We start from the raw sequence: 20829 nt of genomic DNA on the forward strand, positions 1-20829 counted from the left end.
GCCACTATAATCCACTAGTCAGAATGTGGATGATGAGGACAAGGTGATAAACAGTTTTGACTTAGGTCAGCTCACAGAGGCTTCCCTCATGAATCAGACAGTAAAGAATCTGCTTGCAATGCTGGAGACCCATATTCAATCCCTGGGTTGGGAAGATACCCTGGAGAATGGAATGGCTACCCACTCCAGTATTCCTGCCTGGAAAATCCCATGGACAGAGGATACTGGCAGGCTACTGTCCACGGCGTTGCAGTCGGACACAACTGAGTGACTAACACTTAGCTCACAGAACCAATGACGTACTGTTATCTGTTCATGCCAAAGTTTATGCTCTGCAAATTACTTTTAAAGTTTTATGTATTTATGGAAGTTGGGTACTTTGTTTCTTGATCTGGCTAACGTATTAATAGTGATTAAATAATGACAAAACACTTCTAGAATGGTGTTAAGAATTTAAACTATGTTTGGCGGAGTCATTGAGTCTATTTGTGAAAAAGCAAAGAAATCCTGTCCAGGTTCAAGGAAAACACTCTACCCGTGGAGTTGGTTCTTCTGAATCCGAGCAGCAGCAGTATTCTGAAACTTGAGTAGGATCCAGAGTTTCCATTTCAGTTGTTCCATTATGTCAATGTGAAAGGCAAAATTATTTGTTTTTACATATGTAGAATAATAAAGGTTTTTAAAAAAGGGTTCTGGTGTTTTTTGTCTTTGGATGAAACTTGTTGAAGCTCTTGGTGAGTATAAATGGCTTTTGGAAAGCTTTTTCCTAGGTAAAATTCATTTATATGTATTTTAAATAGCACTTTCATAATAATAAAAACCTCTTTGTGCATTTATCTTTCCCTGCTCACGTCCTCAGGTTACAAGTGGCCTCAACTCCAAGTTCAATAAACGTGCCTGCTCCTTCTCCTCTGGGCCATCCACCCACCCAGCCCAAGTGGGTCACGCTATTAGAATTCGCCTTCATTTAACTTACTTTCAACGCTATCCCTTCCAAAGGGAAAAATCAAACATCTGTTTACCAAAGCAAACACTCCTTTCAAAGCTTCATCTTCAAAGCACCCTGGTAGGCACATTCCCTGGCCATTTAGATAGAAAGGCAAAGTTTTATTACAGCTTTTAAACATTTTTCTCAAATGATAGGATTCTTATCAGTAATAAGAGTAAAAATATTGCCAAAGAAGGGTCACAAACATGGGTGGAATTCTTTCACCTAGGGTGGCCACTCAGCACATACATCTCACCACATACTGATCTAAATGCACCCCCTTTCTTGCTTCCCCCTTTCCCTCATCCCTATTTCTATTTGCTCCCTTATTCTCAGAATAACCTATCAACTTAATCTGGAACATTATTTCTTTCAAACTGCCAGTAAATATGAAGCATCCCTCTCCTTCCAGCCTAAATCATAACCACAGATATGGGAAGGAAATGTGTGAAAAAGGAAGGTGGCTCCAGGGGTTGGATGACCAGTGCATTTCTCTCTCTCCACACACCTAACATGACCTGTACCCCCAACACTCTCCCAAGAGCTGAACCTGAAGCAAAGCACTCCTTAAAATGTTTAAACCACTCGCTCTCCCAGTCTAGTCTTTTGCCCACCTCATGGGCACAGCTGTAATTAATACACGACTTAAGTACTCTCAAGTGTGGTTGGCGAATCATCATCACCAGGGAGCTGTTAGAAACACAGAATCTCAGGCTAGTCTAGCTCTACTGAATTTGCATTTCAATGAAACTCTCTGGGTAATTCAGATGCACAGTAAAGTTGTACAAGTCAGAGCCATTATAATACAGAGTGGATTCTAAATGTGAATTACAGTAGCTTTTATGGAAAACAACCTGTCAGGCTTTGGTTAAAATATATATATATATACTGTTTGGTCAATCAATCCTACCCTTGGGAACCCTATCTGACAGAAATGTAAGGAGTCTGTTTGTATGTAAGGAACTGGTTTTTTCAAACATTGCTCACAGTGGCAATAAAGAAAAAACAAAGGAAATGAGGGAGGGAAGAAAGAGACCTGAGCCTGCAAAGAAATGCCCACTAAGTGAGGGAAGAGTTAGAAAAATGATGGTCCATCCATGCTATTATTTGGTCATTAAAAAGAACTCGATTTCTATTGCTGAGAAAAGCAAGAAAAGAGCCTGGAATAATACTTAAAACAACCTACCTGTAAATAGATGCATACATAGGTACATATGTGAGTGACTACTTGAATGGGTTAAAAAAGAAAGTAAAGAGTATATACTGTTTGGTAATGTGGGTAACATAAGTGAAGGGAGGAGTGAGCCAAAAAAGTGAAACCAAAGAGCAGTGCACGGAAACAACCGACAGTATATGCTGATATAACTGCATCACTTCTGAACGACTTTATCTGGATCTAACTCACCAATTTAAAAATTAAACACAGATGATGGCAATAAAAACTAAGAGAATTCCTCTGAATAAACCAGTCAACTGAGTTGCTTGCTTAGAGTAACTTCTTGAGGGCTTCTTGATGCTTCTAGGAGAAAAACATTTTTGGGGGGCTATCCTCCATCAAAGTAACAAGCTTGCTGCACTTGGCCATTCCTGGGTCTGGACAGAGATTGGGGGCATGGGTGAGGCTCTCCCAAGTTCCTCCCTAGTACATCATTTGATAACCCACACCAGAGCACAGTGAAATCTGCTAAACACTGTGATCTGACTCCATCAGCAGACAACCACAGAGGATACTAGATGGAGGTTGGGGATCAAAAAATGCCTACCAATGACCATGGTAGCAACCTCAGTAGAACTGAAGAGCTACTTAAATCCAACTTTTCATCCATTTCTCTCCAACTGTATTAGAAAATTCTGTTTCCTACTTAGTAAATGCTTTTCTTTTCCCTGCTTTCTACTTAAGAGACTGCACACCTTACTGATTCTTGTGCTTCTCTCTAACCCAACCAGTTATCCTTAAAGATGAAACCAAACTACATGAAAACATTCCCCGCAGATTGTCTAAGTACATCAAACACAAAATACCAACACAGCTTTAACCTGACTTGTGTTGTAACACTGGGAAAATTCAGTGTTCATTTTTCCCTGCATCGATTGGATACTGTCCAATGGATAAGATCAAATCATTCCACCAGGAACCCTGAGGCCCACCCACATGACTGGTCTGACAGACAGAGGGACTACTCACACCAGGAGAAAATAATACAGAGAACTTCAAAAAGTCAGTCCAAAGGTCTGAGGTGGGGAAAGACCCTGATGATGAGCTTATCAAGGTAAAGATGGTGAAGTGTGTAACAAAGCACATATGTATGCGTACGTAAAACTAAACTGCTCTCTTTTTTAAACCAGGCTCTATGAACATACCTGTGATCTCAGTCTTTTCCTCTTCAACGATGCACTGCTCGTTTCTAGTCGGGGTACATCTCATACTCCATTTGAAAAGACTTCAAAATCAACCTACCAATTCATTGCATCAGTGGCACTTCATAGGTTAATCATAGAAGACATACCAGATTCCAAATGTATGTATTCTCTTCCTCCAAAGAGATCACACCTTTAAGAAGCTGTATTATATAAAACTCATTAGCTATTAAAATAGGAAAGCAGGAAGAGAACTGGAATTTGCATTTGCAAATAATTTCCCAAGTATTTTTAGGATCTCATTAATGTAAACTTTCCTTTACCTTTGAAATAGCAAAAGAAAGGAATGCTGGCATCTTCAGACACATACTCTACACATTAGGAAAACAGCTTTCCAAAGACACAAAGGGAGACATAACCCTGTATTATTGCCAGGGAAGCTGGAGTTCTTAACCACTATTTTAACTTCTATTGCTTGTAGATGTTACAATTTTTATCTATTACTTTTCCATTATACTAGGACTAAGTGATTATTGCAGATTTGACTGTACTTTTTTCCGTAAATTTGCATTTACAAGTTCTCTAAAGGATGTATTTGCAAATGATGTTTAGTAACAAAACATTTAACTCATAATCTCAAAAGAAATAATCGTTACAAAAAGAAATCCTACTTAAACCTACTGTACCTTTTAGTTTTTATCTTACACTCTACTTCCCAATCTTCAAAAGATCTGTATCTCTTTTCCTATATTTCTGTTAGGCCAGACAATCTGAATCTAACACCTTTTGTTCCAATATTTTTCACTGCACGTGAAGGTAGGACTTATGGGTAAAGCTAGAACCAAGATCTCAGGGAAGGAACTAATCTAAAAAGAGCTGCTTTCCATTAGCTTTGGCTTCATTTAAAATCTGAGAGAAACTGAACACTAAATGTGGGAATAAATATTTTCACCTATTGAGAAATAAATATTTTCAAACTCAGGGTTAATTATCCATAATGTGCATGACATGTCTCCTTCCATCTCCCCTTAATCAGCTGTGCTCTATGTCAGAACATCATAATGTGAGCTAAAAGTGGGCATTCAGCTAAGTCATCATTGGCTTCTTTCTATCCTGGTGCTCATACCAGGGTGGTTAAGGTCCAGCTCTCAGCATCTCTTATCTACAGTAACTCTTGTAAAGACCTTTACCGGTCCCAGTTCCTTCTGAAATTAAAGAATATCATATCATCTATTACTTTAAAAATAATTGCTAATTATAATTAAACAATTATAAAGACAAGTTTATTTTAGACTATATTTGAATTATTCAGTAATTTAGGAACTTATATTCTAAACTGGATTTGTGTTTGAGACTTTAATTTTCAAAAAGTCTTCAAGATGATTTGATCAACTCTTGAATTTTAAAACACTTTTTCCTTTTGACTGTTACCTACAAAAATTAATTTATGTACTTCCAATATTTTTACAGTTATCAAGAATGCATTTATTCTTCAAGGTCCAAAACATGAATGGATTTGTGAAACAGAAGTTGAAGATGATAAATTTCTATGGTTGTCTGTACTCCAAAATGCCATCAAAAGTAGTATGGAAAAGTGAGTCTGGACTTCAAACACCAGGGGTGCCAATCTGCCCTGACAAAGACAACATATTGTTTTCTGTTCCAGAAGATTCAGTAAGAAGCAGAATAATGGTTCATCATGGATGATCGGTGGATGAACTAGGGGGACGCATAAAGTTACTCCTAACTTTTAAACTTTATCATCTATGCTCAATTATGTGAAATGGATAAGAAAAATTTGAATATAAAAATCTGAACCACTTCTTTTGATAGTTGTTTTTCATGGACATTATTATTTAATCTGACTGACAAAACCTAAGACTGAATAAGGATATTGAGTATTTAAAGATTTGTTTTCTGATCTAATGAAAAATAAAGTCATAATGAAAAGTATTTCTTAAATCATCAGTCTAGAGAAATGTCTTAATCTGCTGGTGATTTATCAACATCTTTTAACATTTCCATGAAATAGTTATGGATTTTAAAAATATGTATAAGAAATCTAAACAGTACTTTACTAAAAAACTGGTCACATATATCCAAAATATGAATATATTTCTACAGAGAGCATTAAAAACATACCACTATAAAGCACTAAAATTTTCTGTAATTCTTAAGTGTTCTTTTGTTGCAAAATTAAATTCTTAGACCTTCCAAATAAAATGGTTTAAAAATTTGTTACATTGCTAAATTAGAAGGCCGTTTGGTAGAGGGTGAGGGGGTACAAAAAACAAAAACGAAACTTGCCTGTAATGGAAATTAGCTGAGTAAAAACTGAAGAAATTAAGACAATTCTATTTAAAACATAAAAAAATAAAAATAGGTATTGAGTAGTTTTCTGGGCCCTTAAAGCTTTAATTATTTAATAAACTGAAGCTATAACCTGGTTAGCTACTTTGAAACTTTGGCTGATATATGCAGTAGTAATAGTTTTACTCAATTAATGGTAGATAACATTGTATTAATCTTGGAAGCTTTTGGCTGTCAGTTTCCTCTTTGCTTCAAATTCTCCTTTAAGGAAATGAAATCTACTAGTACAGTCTAGGATTGTGAAGTAGGCTATTTTAAACATTTTCTTTTTTCTATAACAAAAATACAAATTCCTTCTAATTCTTAAAAAAAGTACAAAAAGTTAAAATGTTTTTAATTAGTGTAAAATCACACTTCTGATTATGATAAAACCATGCAGCTCAACATCTATGTCAGATAGAATAAAACATTAAAGGAATGCCTGCTCTTAGTCAGCAATAAATGTAAATTCACAAATGTGATCAAAATGGAAATACCATAGAATACAAAACAAATCCCGAGACACTACATTATCCTGAATAGGACATACTTTAGAAACTCTTTGTTAATAGGAAAAGTCTCTCTCTATAGCAAAAGAATGGAGTAGAAATGGTAACCCACTCTAGTATTCTTGCCTGGAGAGTCTCATGGACAGAGGGGCCTGACAAGCTACAGTCCATGGGGTCACAAATAGCTGGACATGACTGAGGGACTAAACAACAAAAACATGGCAAAAGAAAGAGTAACAACAGAGCTAAAGATAACTAGGAATCTTAAGGAATTTTCGTTTATTATAATAGTGAATAATTAAGATCCTCAGAAGTTCTAAAACATGTTACTTGAAAACACTTCTAGAGACTGATGAACATAAGCTTATAATTGCGAGTTTAGTGCATAAATCATGCAAAAAGTGACGTCTGCAGCTGGACAGTACTTTTGTGGCTTGCAGCGTCAACACTTTCCCTTTGCTTCTAGCAGACAATTTAAAAATGCCTATCTTTAGTTATTTCCTAATTTTACAGGACTGCCGAGGAATTAAAATCTCACACACAACAAAGTTTAAGTCACAGGTGATCCTGATCAAACGTTCGTAAGGAAAACATAAAATCTGCCCTCTAAGCTGCTGTGAAAAGCTTGAAAGTGCCATGAGACTCTTGAAGAATGTTGATTACAGCAGAGCTTATGGTTAAAGTATGCCTTATCCAATACAGTTCTTTCAAATTAAAAATCAAATAGGAAACGCATTTTAAAGATTGTTGGATTCTTTAAGTATTAAGCCTAAAAGACAAATTGACAGTTTATTTAGTCTCCTTTTGAAAATATTTCTGAGTTTGTGCTTAAGGTGTTAAATGAGAAGCCCACTGTGTAAATCCAAGCAGTGTGAGGTTTTGGCCACTAAGTATAATGCACCAAAGTTATGAGATAACACGGGGGGAGGGGGGCTGTGCCAACAAACACAATACACCCTCCAGAAAAAGTCATCCTGACCCTTTTATTGTTGAAATTAAAAAATAAAAGATACTTAAATACAATGGTGAACATATAGGGCAAAACAGAATCATAAAATTTAATGTTGAATTAAGCAGTGAGCTGAATGTCTGGGTCTCCAAATTGGCTTTGAACCCAAAACCGCTTAAAAATGGGTATGTTCACAGTTAACGGCAATTGGCTTATAGGTGAGAGAATGGTCGAAGCTGTTCCAGTTGAACTTCCAGGGAAATTCTCTCCTCAAGAACATCCTGAAAAAGATGGAAAGACAAGTTATGTTTCAACATATACAAAAATGAAGGCACATCTAACAGCAGCTCTGCATCAATAAAACAATTTCCGTTCCTTAAGAAGATGAAGGGACAGCTGTTCCTTTTAGAAACAGTTTCTTTATAGGTGCATGCATTAAAACACAATCTTAATTAAAATCTTTTTTTCTCATTACTTAAAATCAGGGTAATCGAATGTTTTTTTCCTTCATTATTAGAAAAGCCAGTATTTGCAGATGGTGGTTATTAATGCATGAATTTTGCACGAAGCCCACCCCTTGCAGTAACTGCAGATACGCTGGTTAACAAAGATACTCTCCCCTGGTGATTACCTCTGGTCATAACAACTCCTGCACCTCATTTTGAGATTCCGTTTCACAATGAATAAATGTATTTTATAATCAAAATTTCTAATGACTGTCAATTTGGGGCAGTCTTTTCAGTCAGCAACTTCTTATGAAGCCATATCCTTTTTTTCTTTTTCTCTTGTTTTAACCAGAATTACCTCCTATCTGGTACCACACTTTCTCAGAGGATAATGAGAAAAGTGATTTTTAAAACCAGCTTCTATATACATGTTTCTATGGTTTTCGTAGTTCTTCAGAAAAACATGCATTAACAAAATTTTCACCTCAAGGTATGCTACTAGCAAGCTTGTCATTTAGTTTTACATTCTTCCTTTACAATGGACCAAATTCACAAGTCATAGAACAGCTATGAATATCTTCTTTGACTAAAGAGTTATACAAGAATATTATTCCTTTAACGTATATTTATCAAATGCCCAACATGTGTGAAGTTTTGAGGACAGAGACATGATGGTTATAAATCTATCCAGGACAATCTCAGTTTATCTCTGATGTCCTGGCCTACACATTAACATATCCTTTTCTCTTCAAAGTACTCTGGTTTGAACAATGTATTACATGGTCACTGTAAATGGGGATGATTATGACTTAGCCTCAGTGAGTTCAGGTTAGTAGGACAGAGACACTAATGTGCCATAGATATGGACAATTTAATAAATGCTAGAAAAGGAATATGAACAGAATACAGAATATTCTGTATTCATTTTACATTTCCATGGACTCCTTCCTCATCTTTATGGTTTACAACCTTGCTACTCAAAGTGGAGTCAACTGTCCAGGAGCATCTCCTTCACCTGGAAGCTTATTAAAAATTGCAGAAGTCTCAGGTCCCTCTCCATACTGGACATGAATCAAAATTTTCATTTTAACATGTGACCCCTTCCTAAGTGTATACAATTAAGGTTTGAGAACCACTGGTTTATAAGATGTGAATGCCTAATAATGTTGATGAATCATACATGATTCTGCTTGCTGGTTTCTATGTATACGGATTCAAAAAAATCATGGTTAGTAGTAGTAAGCAAGAAAACAAACTCATCCTCTCAAGCACAGATGACAGAAGTACACGCTGGCCCTGAGCACCATTTCTATTTAAGGTTTGTCTTTTCTGTTTTAGAGATGATCTAAATTGCCCCCATCCCTCTTCTTTAGACCTGTCATTTTCACAGAATCTTAGTTGTTTTGATAAAAGGATAAATTTACAATACTCGAATCATTGTAGAATTAGTGTATAGACAGCCACATATATGATCCTGGAGGTAGCAGAGGTCACAACATTTCTACTCTTGGGTTTCATTATGAAAGTTAACGAACATTTTCAGCTCAGTTCAGTAGCCCAGTCGTGTCCAACTCTTTGCGACCCTATGGACTGCAGCACGCCAGGTCTCCCTGTCAATCGCCAACTACCAGAGTTTACTCAAATTCATGTCCATTGAGTCAGTGATGCCATTCAACCATCTGGTCTTCTGTTTTCCCCTTCTCCTCCTGCCTTCAATCTTTCCCAGCATCAGGGTCTTTTCAAATGAGTCAATTCTTTGCATCAGGTGGCCAAAGTATTGGAGTTTCAGCTTCAGCATCAGTCCTTCCAATGAACATTCAGGGCTGAACATTTTAGGAATATGCTTTACATACATGTAGGATAAGGCAATCATACAAGAAATGAGTACAGGAAATTCTTTTTAATATTAAAAGATTCAAAGGCATATAAAACATTTTAGATCCACACTTCTCCTGCTACTTGGAAAAGTTTCATACTAGCATAAGAACTGGTGGATCACCTCCAAGTCTAGTTCAACAATAAGAGGCTCTGAGTCCATGGAACTTTCCAAATAAAGATTCAGAAACTACATTACCTTTAACTGTTGCTGCAATTCACTATTCAATCTGGCCAAAACTGTGTTGGTTTCCTTATTGCGTCTAATTGATGCCTGAATAGCTTTCTTATCTTTCCCAACAGACCTGAGAAGATAAAGAGAGCAAAAAACGTGACCTTCATTCTTATTATTAAATTTGCTCCATTCTTCCCTGTGATCTATGGCTAATCCCAGAATGCTGAGGAAGCATCTTTGCCCTGCTAGCATAGCTCAACCTTGCTTGATCAGTTTTAAAGCTCAACCAAAAACTACTAAGCTTCAGAGGCTTAATTACTGTAGTTATTGATTTAGTGACTTTTCTGTAGAATCACCTGAGTTTAAGTCAGTGCAGAGGAGGTATAAGCAAACTTTTTCTATAAATGGTCAGACAGTAACTATTTTAAGCTTTGCAGACCATACCATTTCTGCTGAATATTGTTTTTTTTTTTCATCTTTTCTTTTTCTCTTTTTAAACAAAAATGTAAAAAAATTTTTACATTTTACAAAAAATGTAAAAGCCCTTACAAAAACTGGCTATGGGTTGACTTTGGCCCATAAGCCCTAGTTTGCCAATTCTTGATTCTAGAACAACCATAGTTAAAACATCAGTGTTACTGTGCACTATAATTTTTAAAGTCTGCTCTAGGATTTGTAACTTGAGTTGAACTATTAGGCGGGTAAAAGTGGGAAGAATATTCCACGTACTCATAAATGAGAAAACTCTCAAAGCGGAACAGTGGAGGACCTGTGTTCAACTACAGGACCAGTGTGACCATAATTCCTTTCTGTTTAATATTTTTAATTACTGTGCATTTTGTTTCCAGTAATTACACGTGTTTAGGAACAGCTTTGATTACCGAGGAATAGAAGGTTGTGATGCAAGAACAGCAGCTAGGACACCTGTCTTCTGTGTATGTTCATCAACTTCTGGCCTTAATTCATCTTCTGATTTTAATCTCCTTCGAACAGGTTTAGGTGGTGGAGCAAGAGGTGTTGTGCCTTTGCTCTGGGAGACAAGAATTTCATGAATAATAAGCATTTCTTGAAGACATTTGTGGTTCCGTTAGCACTTTGCCAACATCATATGCTTTCTTTAAGCCTTTCATTCTCTTAAGAATTATGGGTCACTTGTCCTACTTTAAAGCAATTTATGTATTTGTGGCAACAGCTAACTTAAATTACAATGGGAAAGAATGTTCCTAGTGACATCACAAGTGTAAATGTACCTATTAGACAAAAATTTTTACAGGGTGACATAACAAGCTCAAGGCCCAGATTCTGTGACTCAAGGCTATAATATTCAGTTTTAACATAACACACTCAATATGTATCTGTTCAATAACTATAAAAGAGAGTCTCCAGAAATATGCGTCCAGTATCACTATAGGGTTTTCTATTCAAATATCCTAAGATATATTATCTTAATGAATACTTTATAAAGAAGTGGAAAACCAGGTAATTCTTTAAAAAATCTTTCATTAAGATATACAAGAGCTCTTAAAAATGAATGGCTATTTTATTGGAGATCTGTCCTCAACAGAATCAAATATAACTGTCTGGTATTTACTGTAACCTGATTTGACCTGTTAATAAATAAAAACAAGAGTCAACTGCCATCCCTTTGGGTAAATATTATTTTTAATCTATTGCCATTTACTCACAAAATAAAACTATTAAAAAAATTACAGAAGTACTAACAGTAAAAAAAAAAAAAAAAAAAGTGTCCAGAAAGTAGCATTTAAATACTTTCAGAAACACTCACTGTTTTAATGACTACCAGGGATGTCTCAATGATAACAAAAAAAGTGACCAAAATTTTTTTCTCAAAAAGTGTCCTGTTATCTGCAATGTACTTTGAAATGCAAACAACAGATAAGAAGGACGGATATAGAGAGAACGATGCAGGTATAAAGCAAGTATATTAACACAAGGAAAAATGTTATATTTTTCTATTTCTTTAATTCTGTATTTATATGAAATGAAGAACATTCACTAAACATACTGATAGTCATTTCGTTATATATGTAAGTCAAATAATTATGTTGTACACCTTAACTTATACTGTGTTATATGTCAATTATATCTTAATAAAACTGGAAGAAAAATATAGTAAATATTAATAGTACAATCAAGGTGTGGCTTTATTGTACAATATAAAATTCTTTTAACTCTTCTGTATGTTTAAAATTTTTTGCAATAAATTTTTGGGAAAACATTCCTAAGACAGCTAAAAAAAAGCAGAGAGTATAATATTAACCTTAGAGGGTTGATAATCTTTCCCTGTTATACTCAGAACTGAAATAACAGAAACTGAGTGTGACAAAAAAGGAAGTTCTACTTCATGTACTTGAAACAATGTAATAACCACACAAAATCTGAGAACCTGTGGCACGCATTAATACAAATGACAGGCTATCATCTCTACCTCTAGGTGGACTGTATTCTGAAACAGGTTATATGTATTACAGTTTAAGGCAGTGAAATGGGTTAGATGATCTCTAACTTTACTTGTAAGATTTTCAAATTATATCATATAATTTTTATATGTATAAAACAATCAATACTATAAAAGACTTTTGTATACCACATTGGCGGGAGCACTAGCAGCTGTCTTTTCTTCAATTTTACTATCTGTTTTGGCAACTCGAGAACTTGCGGGATCAGAAGATTTTTCAACCTAGAGATGAGTATATTATTATTACAAATTATATTTAAGTAACACACATATATGAATAAATATATAAGTAACAGATTAGAGAGCAAAACGTTTAGAAAACATTCATTCTAACAGTAAGAAGCTCAGATGAAGAGGAGAGGAGTTTGAGACTACCTTGTGAAACGATCATGCATCTGCCCCTTTAGGGCAGAGAGGGAAGAGAATACATCTCTGAGGGGATGGCAGACGATGTCTGGGAAGTTCTTTGGTTGGGGGAGGGTACGTACAAGTACCCGCTGCACACCGCTACTCCCACCTCAGGCCTGCTCTGCCTTCTTGGAGGTACAGCCCATTTCCCTAGTAGCACCAGGCCAGGAGAAAAGTTTGAAGAACTAGCTGGTAGAAAATTTTCCATGGACCAAATCTATAAAACTCTTTATGTAAATTATGCCAGTCAAACGTCAGTTTTTTTAATTAGAGAAGATCAGTATAAATTGGAATAATCAGAGCAAACTTCCCCTCTTCCCTCCAACTCCATATTTACACTTATGAGGACAGGGATCCCTGTCCCACATACAGAAGTTTTTGCTGCTAGAACCAAACAGTCCCGCAGAACACTGGCTGCAAAGATGAATTTCTGGCATCCTGTGGTCTGTAAGTCTGTCTAACTGATGTGACTTACTCCCATACAATTTTCACCAAATCACACAATCAAATGCTTAGCATTAAGATGCAACCCCATAAACTGGCTTATTCTCAAACAAACTGAGGGTAGCTATGGCAACCACAGCTTCTTCTTATACAGAAATCTTTGAACCACATAATCAGATGCTTAGCATTAAAATGCAACTCCCAGAACAGTGTTTTAGCCAAAACCAGATGGTTGCATCTTTTCATGTGACATCTACCCTTCACCCCGATATTGATTCTTACTAAGCATTTTTTTTTTTTTCGATTCTTACTAAGCATTTTATGCAACCAGTAGGTGGTCTGAGGCCAGTGAGAAATTGAGAAGCATTGATCTAGGGAATAGAAACCCTCTAAAAGCAGCAACAGCAGGTATTTTACTCACTGATGTCCCTTCTATTATCTGCTCTTTTAGGGGTTCCTCTGTTTAAAGACTGGCTTATGAGCACAATATTGGAAGATTCCCAGCAGAAAATTAGAGAAGCCCTTGAAAACTGACCGGCAAGACCTCTGGATGTTTCTCGGCTTCATCATCTTGTTCTTCATTTACATTTGATGCAGCAAATACTTCAAATTGGCTGAAATCTGCAAAATTTGGTTGTTCTGGTATCTGCTGAGGTGAGGTACTAGTGTGAGTTATTAGGCCATCGGCATCCACTGGGCGATGCACAACGGGACCAGGAGCCTACAGGAGGGTTTAGGATACAGGAAGGAGCAAATCATTTTACTGATCTAGTGTCACAGAGTAGCTTTCCTTTTCTTTGAAAATTTATTATAAGGATGCTCTGATTTATTAGCTGAAAATTCAGGAGGGTGAGCTACAGTAACATTTAGCTCTAAAAAACCTTGAGTGAAATGCCAAGACACTAAAAAATTAAGATAACAAATCTCCAAATAAAAAGACACTTTCACAAAATTCTTATTGCCAAGAATGTGCAACAAAGGAGAGAAGTTCTGGCCTCAATCTCTGATTCTCCCCTTGCGTCTATTTTTTCTTAATTAGGTTGCTGCATAATTGTTCATTATTTTAAAAAACTGTTTTTAAAAATGTTTCATTATGTTTCTAAAAAGACTGTTATCTTTAAAGTGTGAAAACCAGTGCACTCTCCTTCAATTTGTCCTCCACTCTTTACAAGATCAATTCTTCTAAAGTCTCCACTTGAAAACTAAACTTACTGAGTATCTACTTTTGACCAAACAAATAAGGTCCATCCTTAACAAAGCTGATAATCTAGTGCAGGATACGAGAAAAGTAAACAAGGGATTAAAATACAGTGTGAGGAGTTTTGTGACAAAGGAAGCACAAGAAGCTAAAGGAATAAATCTGAAGTCTCTCCCCTGCTCACCCTTAAAAAATCCTCCATATCCTACAAGAAAAACTCCACCATCTTAGTATGATATAGGAGATGCTCTGTCATTTCCTCACCTCTTCAATTTTATTTCCCATCACTCTAGTTGTACTAAACTCAGCAGCTTTTCCTTGAAGAATATGCCAGGCTTACCTTACCCTCTGTGCTACTCCTTCTGGTTGTAATGCCTTTTCCTCAAGAAATAGTATTTTATCTTTCAAGTCTCTGCTTAAGTCTAACTGCCTTCATTTTACTTGACTTTTTCAGTGTGATCCCTGATGTTACTAGCTAGGACATCTATGCTAAAACATTTTATAAGTATGTCTACTATAGCATTTCTATTATAACTGTTTACAGGTCTGTTTTTCCCACTAGACTGGTTCTTGAGTCAAGAGATGATTCACTGGGTTTTACACCTTAATGCAGTAAAAGTATTTTCATTGGCCCTTTAGATAAAATAAATACTGGAATATTCAAATTTCAGTATCTTTGATAATTAGGAAACCATCTTTTTAACTACAAATAACCAATTTCATTATAAGACTCTAACTCAGAAAAATCAACCTAATTCATTCATGTAAAAATGCAGCTAGTCAGTCACATAAAACTAAGCTACAAACTAGAATCTATTTTGGAACATAATAGTTTTATGCAGATCAAACAACTTTGACCTGTTAGTTGTGCAACACTTTATTCACTGATGCAGTAACACATCTAGGGAGATACAGGGAGGTTACCCTGAGTCACTAATAGATCCAGGACACACATGACACTTCCTATCCCTCAATACACTGATCCTTCTTCTAAACTCTCCTTTGCCGAGACACTATCATTTGGTTCACTTCTACGTTTCTTTCAAAAAACAACCCAAATCATTATTGGAATTCTTATCCTCTAAGAAAAGACCTGGCTTCTCCGAATTAAATATGCATTAAGAATGACAGTTAGGCAATTCCCGATTTTCAAACTAATTCTAGAATAGAATCAAAGACCTAACAGATAAACTGACCAAGGGGACTATAATAACTGATGCTTACTAATAAAGACCTAGGAGAATTACCTGTGAGGGCTGTGGTCTTGGAGGCACTGCAGGAGGTTGGGCAACAACTCCAGCCTGTTGCTGTCCTGTGTGAATACACAAGTCTTCTTTTGGTAAATATATATAATTACTTTGCTAGTACAGCAGATAGGCTGAATGAATGTGATCAAATGATAAAGATTTCAAACGCCAATGTATAGAACTGGAAGCCAAGTCCATCTCGTCAAACTGCCTGGATATGGTTGAATCTCACAGCCTCTTCTCAGACCTCACTTCTCTTGCTCTACTGCACACAGCACTTGTCCTGCTCCTCCCTGTTCCTCTAACACTACACGTTCTTGTTTTCTTCCCACCTTTGTGACTACTTTTAGCTATCCAATACGAAGACTTCCAAATTTCCTCTTTCCATTTAGCATTTTAGTATATCATTTCTATGTAAATGATTCTCAAATAATATATCAATCTTGCTTAGCCCATAGGTCCAGCGACCTGTCGATTTTTCTCTTCTTTCTCATCATTCCAACCACATAATATCAAAAACAGAACATCATCACCCTCTATCCTAACTTTTCTATTTTGACCAACAGTAAGACCAGTCATATAAAAATTGAACCCTCTGAGTATGATGACTCCTCTCTCTCCTCTGTCATGTAATGTAAGACCTATTAGCTTTTCCTCCTTAATATCTCCACATAAAATATTTTTTTTAAAATCTCTTGTGGCATCTCTCAGGTTCCCATCTTTATCATTTGAACTCACATTTTAGACAGTCATTAAGGAAAATAAATTCCCTCTCATCTCATACTTTTTCAATTTAAAATTTTTCTTCAGATAAATATCAAAAAATAAGAGAAAACAAGATACTGTGTGTCTTTAATCAACTAAATATATTTAACAATTTAACATATTTAATTTGTATCACAGTTCTCTAACCCCTACCTGTTGTGACAGAAAAGGTCCGATTCATATCTAAAGATGATGATCTAGAATGAGAGGGCTGAGGCCTTGGAGGTGGCGGTGGTGGTGCAGTGTTTTCAGGCGATGTTCCTGAATGAGACCTGCAAAATGGCCCCGTTACAGTTGGTCACGTTATTGCAGCTTTTCTTTTTAAGCAATCAAACTTAGCTAAGCAGCAAAGGATCTTATTGGTATGACATTTTCTCCAGAGGGTATACAAGTATTACAATGAATAGAGTATTATTTACAATGTGCATTCAACAAGCAGTTACTTAATATAGCAAATAATCTTCTTTATAATTATACATTTAACAGAATTTTAAAGAACTTTTAAAAAAGTTATTAACATGAATTCAAGGTAGACTACTAACCAAGTGTAATGTTTTCATATTCAGTTAAAGGCAATATTAATCTGAAAAGCTGTTTTCAAAGAAGAGTAACTGTACTTTCAGATATGGTTAGCTTTCAACTTACTTAAATTTGGTAAGCTGAAGTACACTTTGGCTTGACTATGTGAGACGCCATCTCATCTTAAAATCACTCATTTTAGAGGTGATTATACTCATGTTCACTCACTCTGGAGATCTGCTTATTAGCCACCAAAGTCTTCTATATTCTGAAGAATCTCATGAACTAAGACAATCTGATCCTCACTAATAGGAATAAAAAGACTAAAATCCCAAATGAGAACTCTAAGATATATGAAGAAGCAGCCTTCTGACTGTGTGAGCTACTGGAAAGTCTATGTTACCAGTGTCTCCATACATCCTCCAGGTGTGTGGCAAAAGACTCTTATGATGTACGAAAAGCACCAGAGAAAGATGCTTCTGTCCTGTGCAGTTTTGAGAGGATGGTGAAGCCCTGGGAGACAGACCCCTTTGCCACCTCACCCTGTCCTGTATCATTTTTGTTTGTGCCTGAAATGTTAACATGTGACACAGGTCTTCAGGATGGGTAGGTAGCCCAACACTAGGCTGCGTGTCCAGATGACATTTTAAAACACCAAATTCTTTTGGTACTTGTCCCATAAAGCTCTAAAAGGAAATTTGCACATTTCATACTTAAAGAGACTCTCACTGCTCAGCTACCAAAAAGGACTGTATTAAACCGACTGCCAAGAAGTTATCAGTTTATTTTAAACCTTCCACAGAATACCAAGAAGACAACGATTCCTTTTGCTTTGCTTTTCTTTGGAAAGAATAAAAATCATTTCCCTTTTATATAAATCAATAGGTAACCTGACAGCCTTTAGAGAAGTGAAGAACTGAGAAAAATAATTTACGCATGCATGCATGCTAAGTCACTTAGACTCTGTGTGACCCTATGGACTGCAGCCCACCAGGCTCCACTGTCCACGGGTTCCTCAGGCAAGAATACTGGATGGGTTGCCATTTCCTTCTCCGAAAATAATTTATACTTGGTTTCAAATAATTTTCAATATTAAAATGTAACAAAAGACTTTAATTATGCTTTTTTAATGAACAGAAACACTAACCTTTGACGAGTTACGTTGTTTCCAATCTGTTCTGGATCCGAAGTAAAAGAGTCTGAACTACTGTACCCATCTGCTGATAAATGGGATATATCCTATTTAATAATAATAATTTCTTTACTTTTTATTCTATATGCCCTAAACAGGTCATTGAATTATTGTTTCAAACCAGGGATATTCAAAGATTGGCCAACAGGTTAATGTTTCATCATTGTATTACTAACCATAAAAGATTAGATATAAATCAAATAAATGGTGTACTTATACAACAAAATACTATGCACAAGAGCAATTACAATCTAAAAGAGTTACTGTTTGATAATAGAGAAATATTCAAAATCAGTTACAAGGAAGCAGGGCAGAAAATAGTCCATATATCACAATTTCATTTCATATAAAAATATACCATGCACAAAGATTAAGGTGGACAATGAATGTTAATTATGGTCATTTGTGGAACAGTGAGATTATAATTTGTATTTTATTTTTGTTTATTACATTTCTACAAGTGTGAATAGTTTTTATAATGAAAAAATTCATTTTTAAAGGATAAATTAGAAGCATTTTAAGTTAAAAAGCGAACTTAAAAACTGTTTATGCAAATTTAAAAAATTTTGATAAAGGAATAAACTGTGCTTAGACAATGATAAAACTTATGAAATTAGCCAGAGGGTACCAATTTTTCACCTGAGGACATATTTTCAATTTCCTCAAAATCTTATAAAGGAGCAGAGAATCCCAGAATCAGACTAACAGCTATGAAGCAATAAAGAAGTTTTAAAACAGAAAACTCAAGGGATAATCTGAAGAAATACTATGAAATACCTTTCAAGAGTTATAAATTGAAGGGACTGGTTATTTAGTTTTATTTCAAAGTGTATCCCGCTTCTTCTTCCTGTCAAATCACTGAGAAGTTTACTAACTGGTACAGGAATGATGTTAAAATTAACACATTCCCATTTGGACGTTGTTAATAGGCATCTCAGACTGAACACGTCCAAAACTGAATTCCTACCCTTTTTCCCACGAATCTTCTACTACAATAGACTTCTTCAATTTCCAGTTGCTTTGGCTAACATCCCTTGAATTACCCTGATTCCCTTGCCCCCACCCCTCACATCCTGTATCACAAAGGTAAACAAATCCTGTGGTCTTTTCCTACCAAAATTTAGCCAGAATCTGACCACTTCTTAGCACTTCTACTGCTACCACCCTAAGCCAAGACATCATCATCTCTTGCCTGTATTATTATAACCGTTTCCTAAAACCATCTTTCCCTGTTTGAATTCTTGCCTTCTTCTGATCTCTTACCAGTATAGCAGCCAGAATGATCTTGTTAAAAAAGGAAGGTCAGGTTACATCACTTCTCCATTCAGAAACCTTCTAAATGGCGTTTCATCTTTCTCGGTAGAAGTCAGTCTTACACTGCTCCCCGGTTACTATTCTCCCACATGCTAGTTCTAGTTCAGGTGTTTGCCGGCTGTTTCCAGCAGATATAAAGAAGGCATCTTCCCTAAACCAGGGCTCCATACTGGTTATTCCTTTGGCCTAAAACGTCCTTCCTTAAGATACACACACAGTTAAATTCATCTCCTTCAAGTTTTAACTCAAATACCACTTTTTGGTAAGGATTTCTTTGATCACCTTACTTAAACTGTCACGCCCTCTCCCCTTTCACAACTTAATTTTGATCCAGGGTATTAACTATATCCTAAGATACAGTTATTTTTATTTCCTTTTTCTCTTGTCTCCCCTATAAAATGCAAACTTCATAAGGGCAAAGAATTTTTTGTTTTGTTTACTGCTGAATACTCAGTGTCTAGAACAGAGCCTGACACATATTAATAGTATTCCATTAACAATGACTGAATGAGCACGTACACAATTTCCTGTGAGAGGAAGAAAGGAGTGGGGAAGAGCTAGCTGAGAGGGACGGCCAACAGGAGAACTGCCTTGAAGCAGGTGCAGTGGCAATTGGCATCCATTTATTAATATGGAGGGTAGGGGTCTTTAAAAGGATTGACTATTCTCTGCATTATCCAGTGACGATACTATTAAATGGCTATATATTCAAATTATTCAGATTCTAAATGTAGACTAAGGATAAGAGACAAGATGGCAGAGGAGCAGGTGGAAGTGGAGTACACCTCTTCTTCACAGATGCATCAGGAACACATCTTCAGATGCAGATCTTGCAGAGCATCAGCTTAGAGCTAGCAGGAGTCCCTGACCACTGGAAAGGAATATACAGATCCACACAAAACTGGGCAGGACAAAGAAGGGAAGGGAAAAAGAGGAGGAGAGTTAGCACAACTGAACCTGTCCCCAGCAGGTGGGGAAGTGGAAGAAGGGGTGATATCCCCATATCAGGGCAATCGGTTGGGACAAAGGGGAAGCATCTGAGACTACTGGAGAGTGAAGGAGCTGATCTGTGACAGTCTGAATGGAGTGAGAACGACACAGACAATCTGTGCCATGGCCCTACATAGCCTAGGGAGGGACACAGCCCACCAGAACGCAGAGCAGCTGGGAGCTGGAGCGTAACCACAATCCCAGGGCAAGGATTGCTATTAACTTTGGGGAAACAGCCGCAAGGGATGGGAGGGAGGAGACTGCTGTAGGGAATGCCTTTGGAATAAAGTCAGGCAGCCATGGAAGCAGGGTGTTACTGCTGAGTCACATACAAGGAGTGGAGCCATCACTTCTCCCCCTATATGCTGGCATGAGCAGCTGAGTAACAGAGGAATATCCCAGAGAAGGTGGCCATCTGAGTGCCTGACATGCCAAGCAACAGAGAAGGACCCCCATCAGACCCTCTGAACGCCAGCTGCCAGAAGCTAGAAAGAGATTCTAACAGCACCATATCTCCTGTGCCTGTGGCTGCCAGCTTCCTGGCATACCTGGCGCCATCAGAGTCCCCGCAACCTAAGCAGTCGCACCACCTCCACACCTGGTCCTCCCTGGGGCAGACCCAAG

General features: G+C 36.7%; 2 protein-coding genes across 21 annotated transcripts in view; one reads left to right on the forward strand and one right to left on the reverse strand.

The window, feature by feature from the left end:
• The window catches only part of ECT2L (epithelial cell transforming 2 like), an 83007-nt gene extending 77841 nt beyond the window's left edge, over window positions 1-5166 (forward strand). For 14 of the 15 annotated variants that reach the window (XM_070795563.1, XM_070795564.1, XM_070795567.1 and 11 more), the window contains 2 exons: window positions 3335-3507; window positions 4817-5166. In XM_070795563.1, the coding sequence (XP_070651664.1) occupies window positions 3335-3507; window positions 4817-4944 (301 nt within the window). In that variant the 3' untranslated portion in view covers window positions 4945-5166. Of the gene's footprint in view, window positions 1-859; window positions 1067-3334; window positions 3508-4816 lie in introns of those variants that run through there. The other variant, XR_011568329.1, reaches the window with a different exon arrangement.
• A 2002-nt stretch (window positions 5167-7168) lies between these two features.
• Window positions 7169-20829, reverse strand: part of REPS1 (RALBP1 associated Eps domain containing 1) — a 90825-nt gene continuing 77164 nt past the window's right edge. For 5 of the 6 annotated variants that reach the window (XM_019967503.2, XM_019967504.2, XM_070795575.1 and 2 more), the window contains 8 exons: window positions 17857-17929; window positions 16344-16462; window positions 15426-15490; window positions 13516-13701; window positions 12258-12350; window positions 10531-10679; window positions 9674-9779; window positions 7169-7434 (listed from right to left, as the gene is read on the reverse strand). In XM_019967503.2, coding sequence (XP_019823062.2) covers window positions 7366-7434; window positions 9674-9779; window positions 10531-10679; window positions 12258-12350; window positions 13516-13701; window positions 15426-15490; window positions 16344-16462; window positions 17857-17929 — 860 coding nt within the window. In that variant the 3' untranslated portion in view covers window positions 7169-7365. The remainder of the gene's footprint in view (window positions 7435-9673; window positions 9780-10530; window positions 10680-12257; window positions 12351-13515; window positions 13702-15425; window positions 15491-16343; window positions 16463-17856; window positions 17930-20829) is intronic. The other variant, XM_019967502.2, reaches the window with a different exon arrangement.

This window comes from Bos indicus, chromosome 9 (assembly GCF_029378745.1).
Source record: "Bos indicus isolate NIAB-ARS_2022 breed Sahiwal x Tharparkar chromosome 9, NIAB-ARS_B.indTharparkar_mat_pri_1.0, whole genome shotgun sequence".
NCBI lineage: Eukaryota > Metazoa > Chordata > Mammalia > Artiodactyla > Bovidae > Bos > Bos indicus.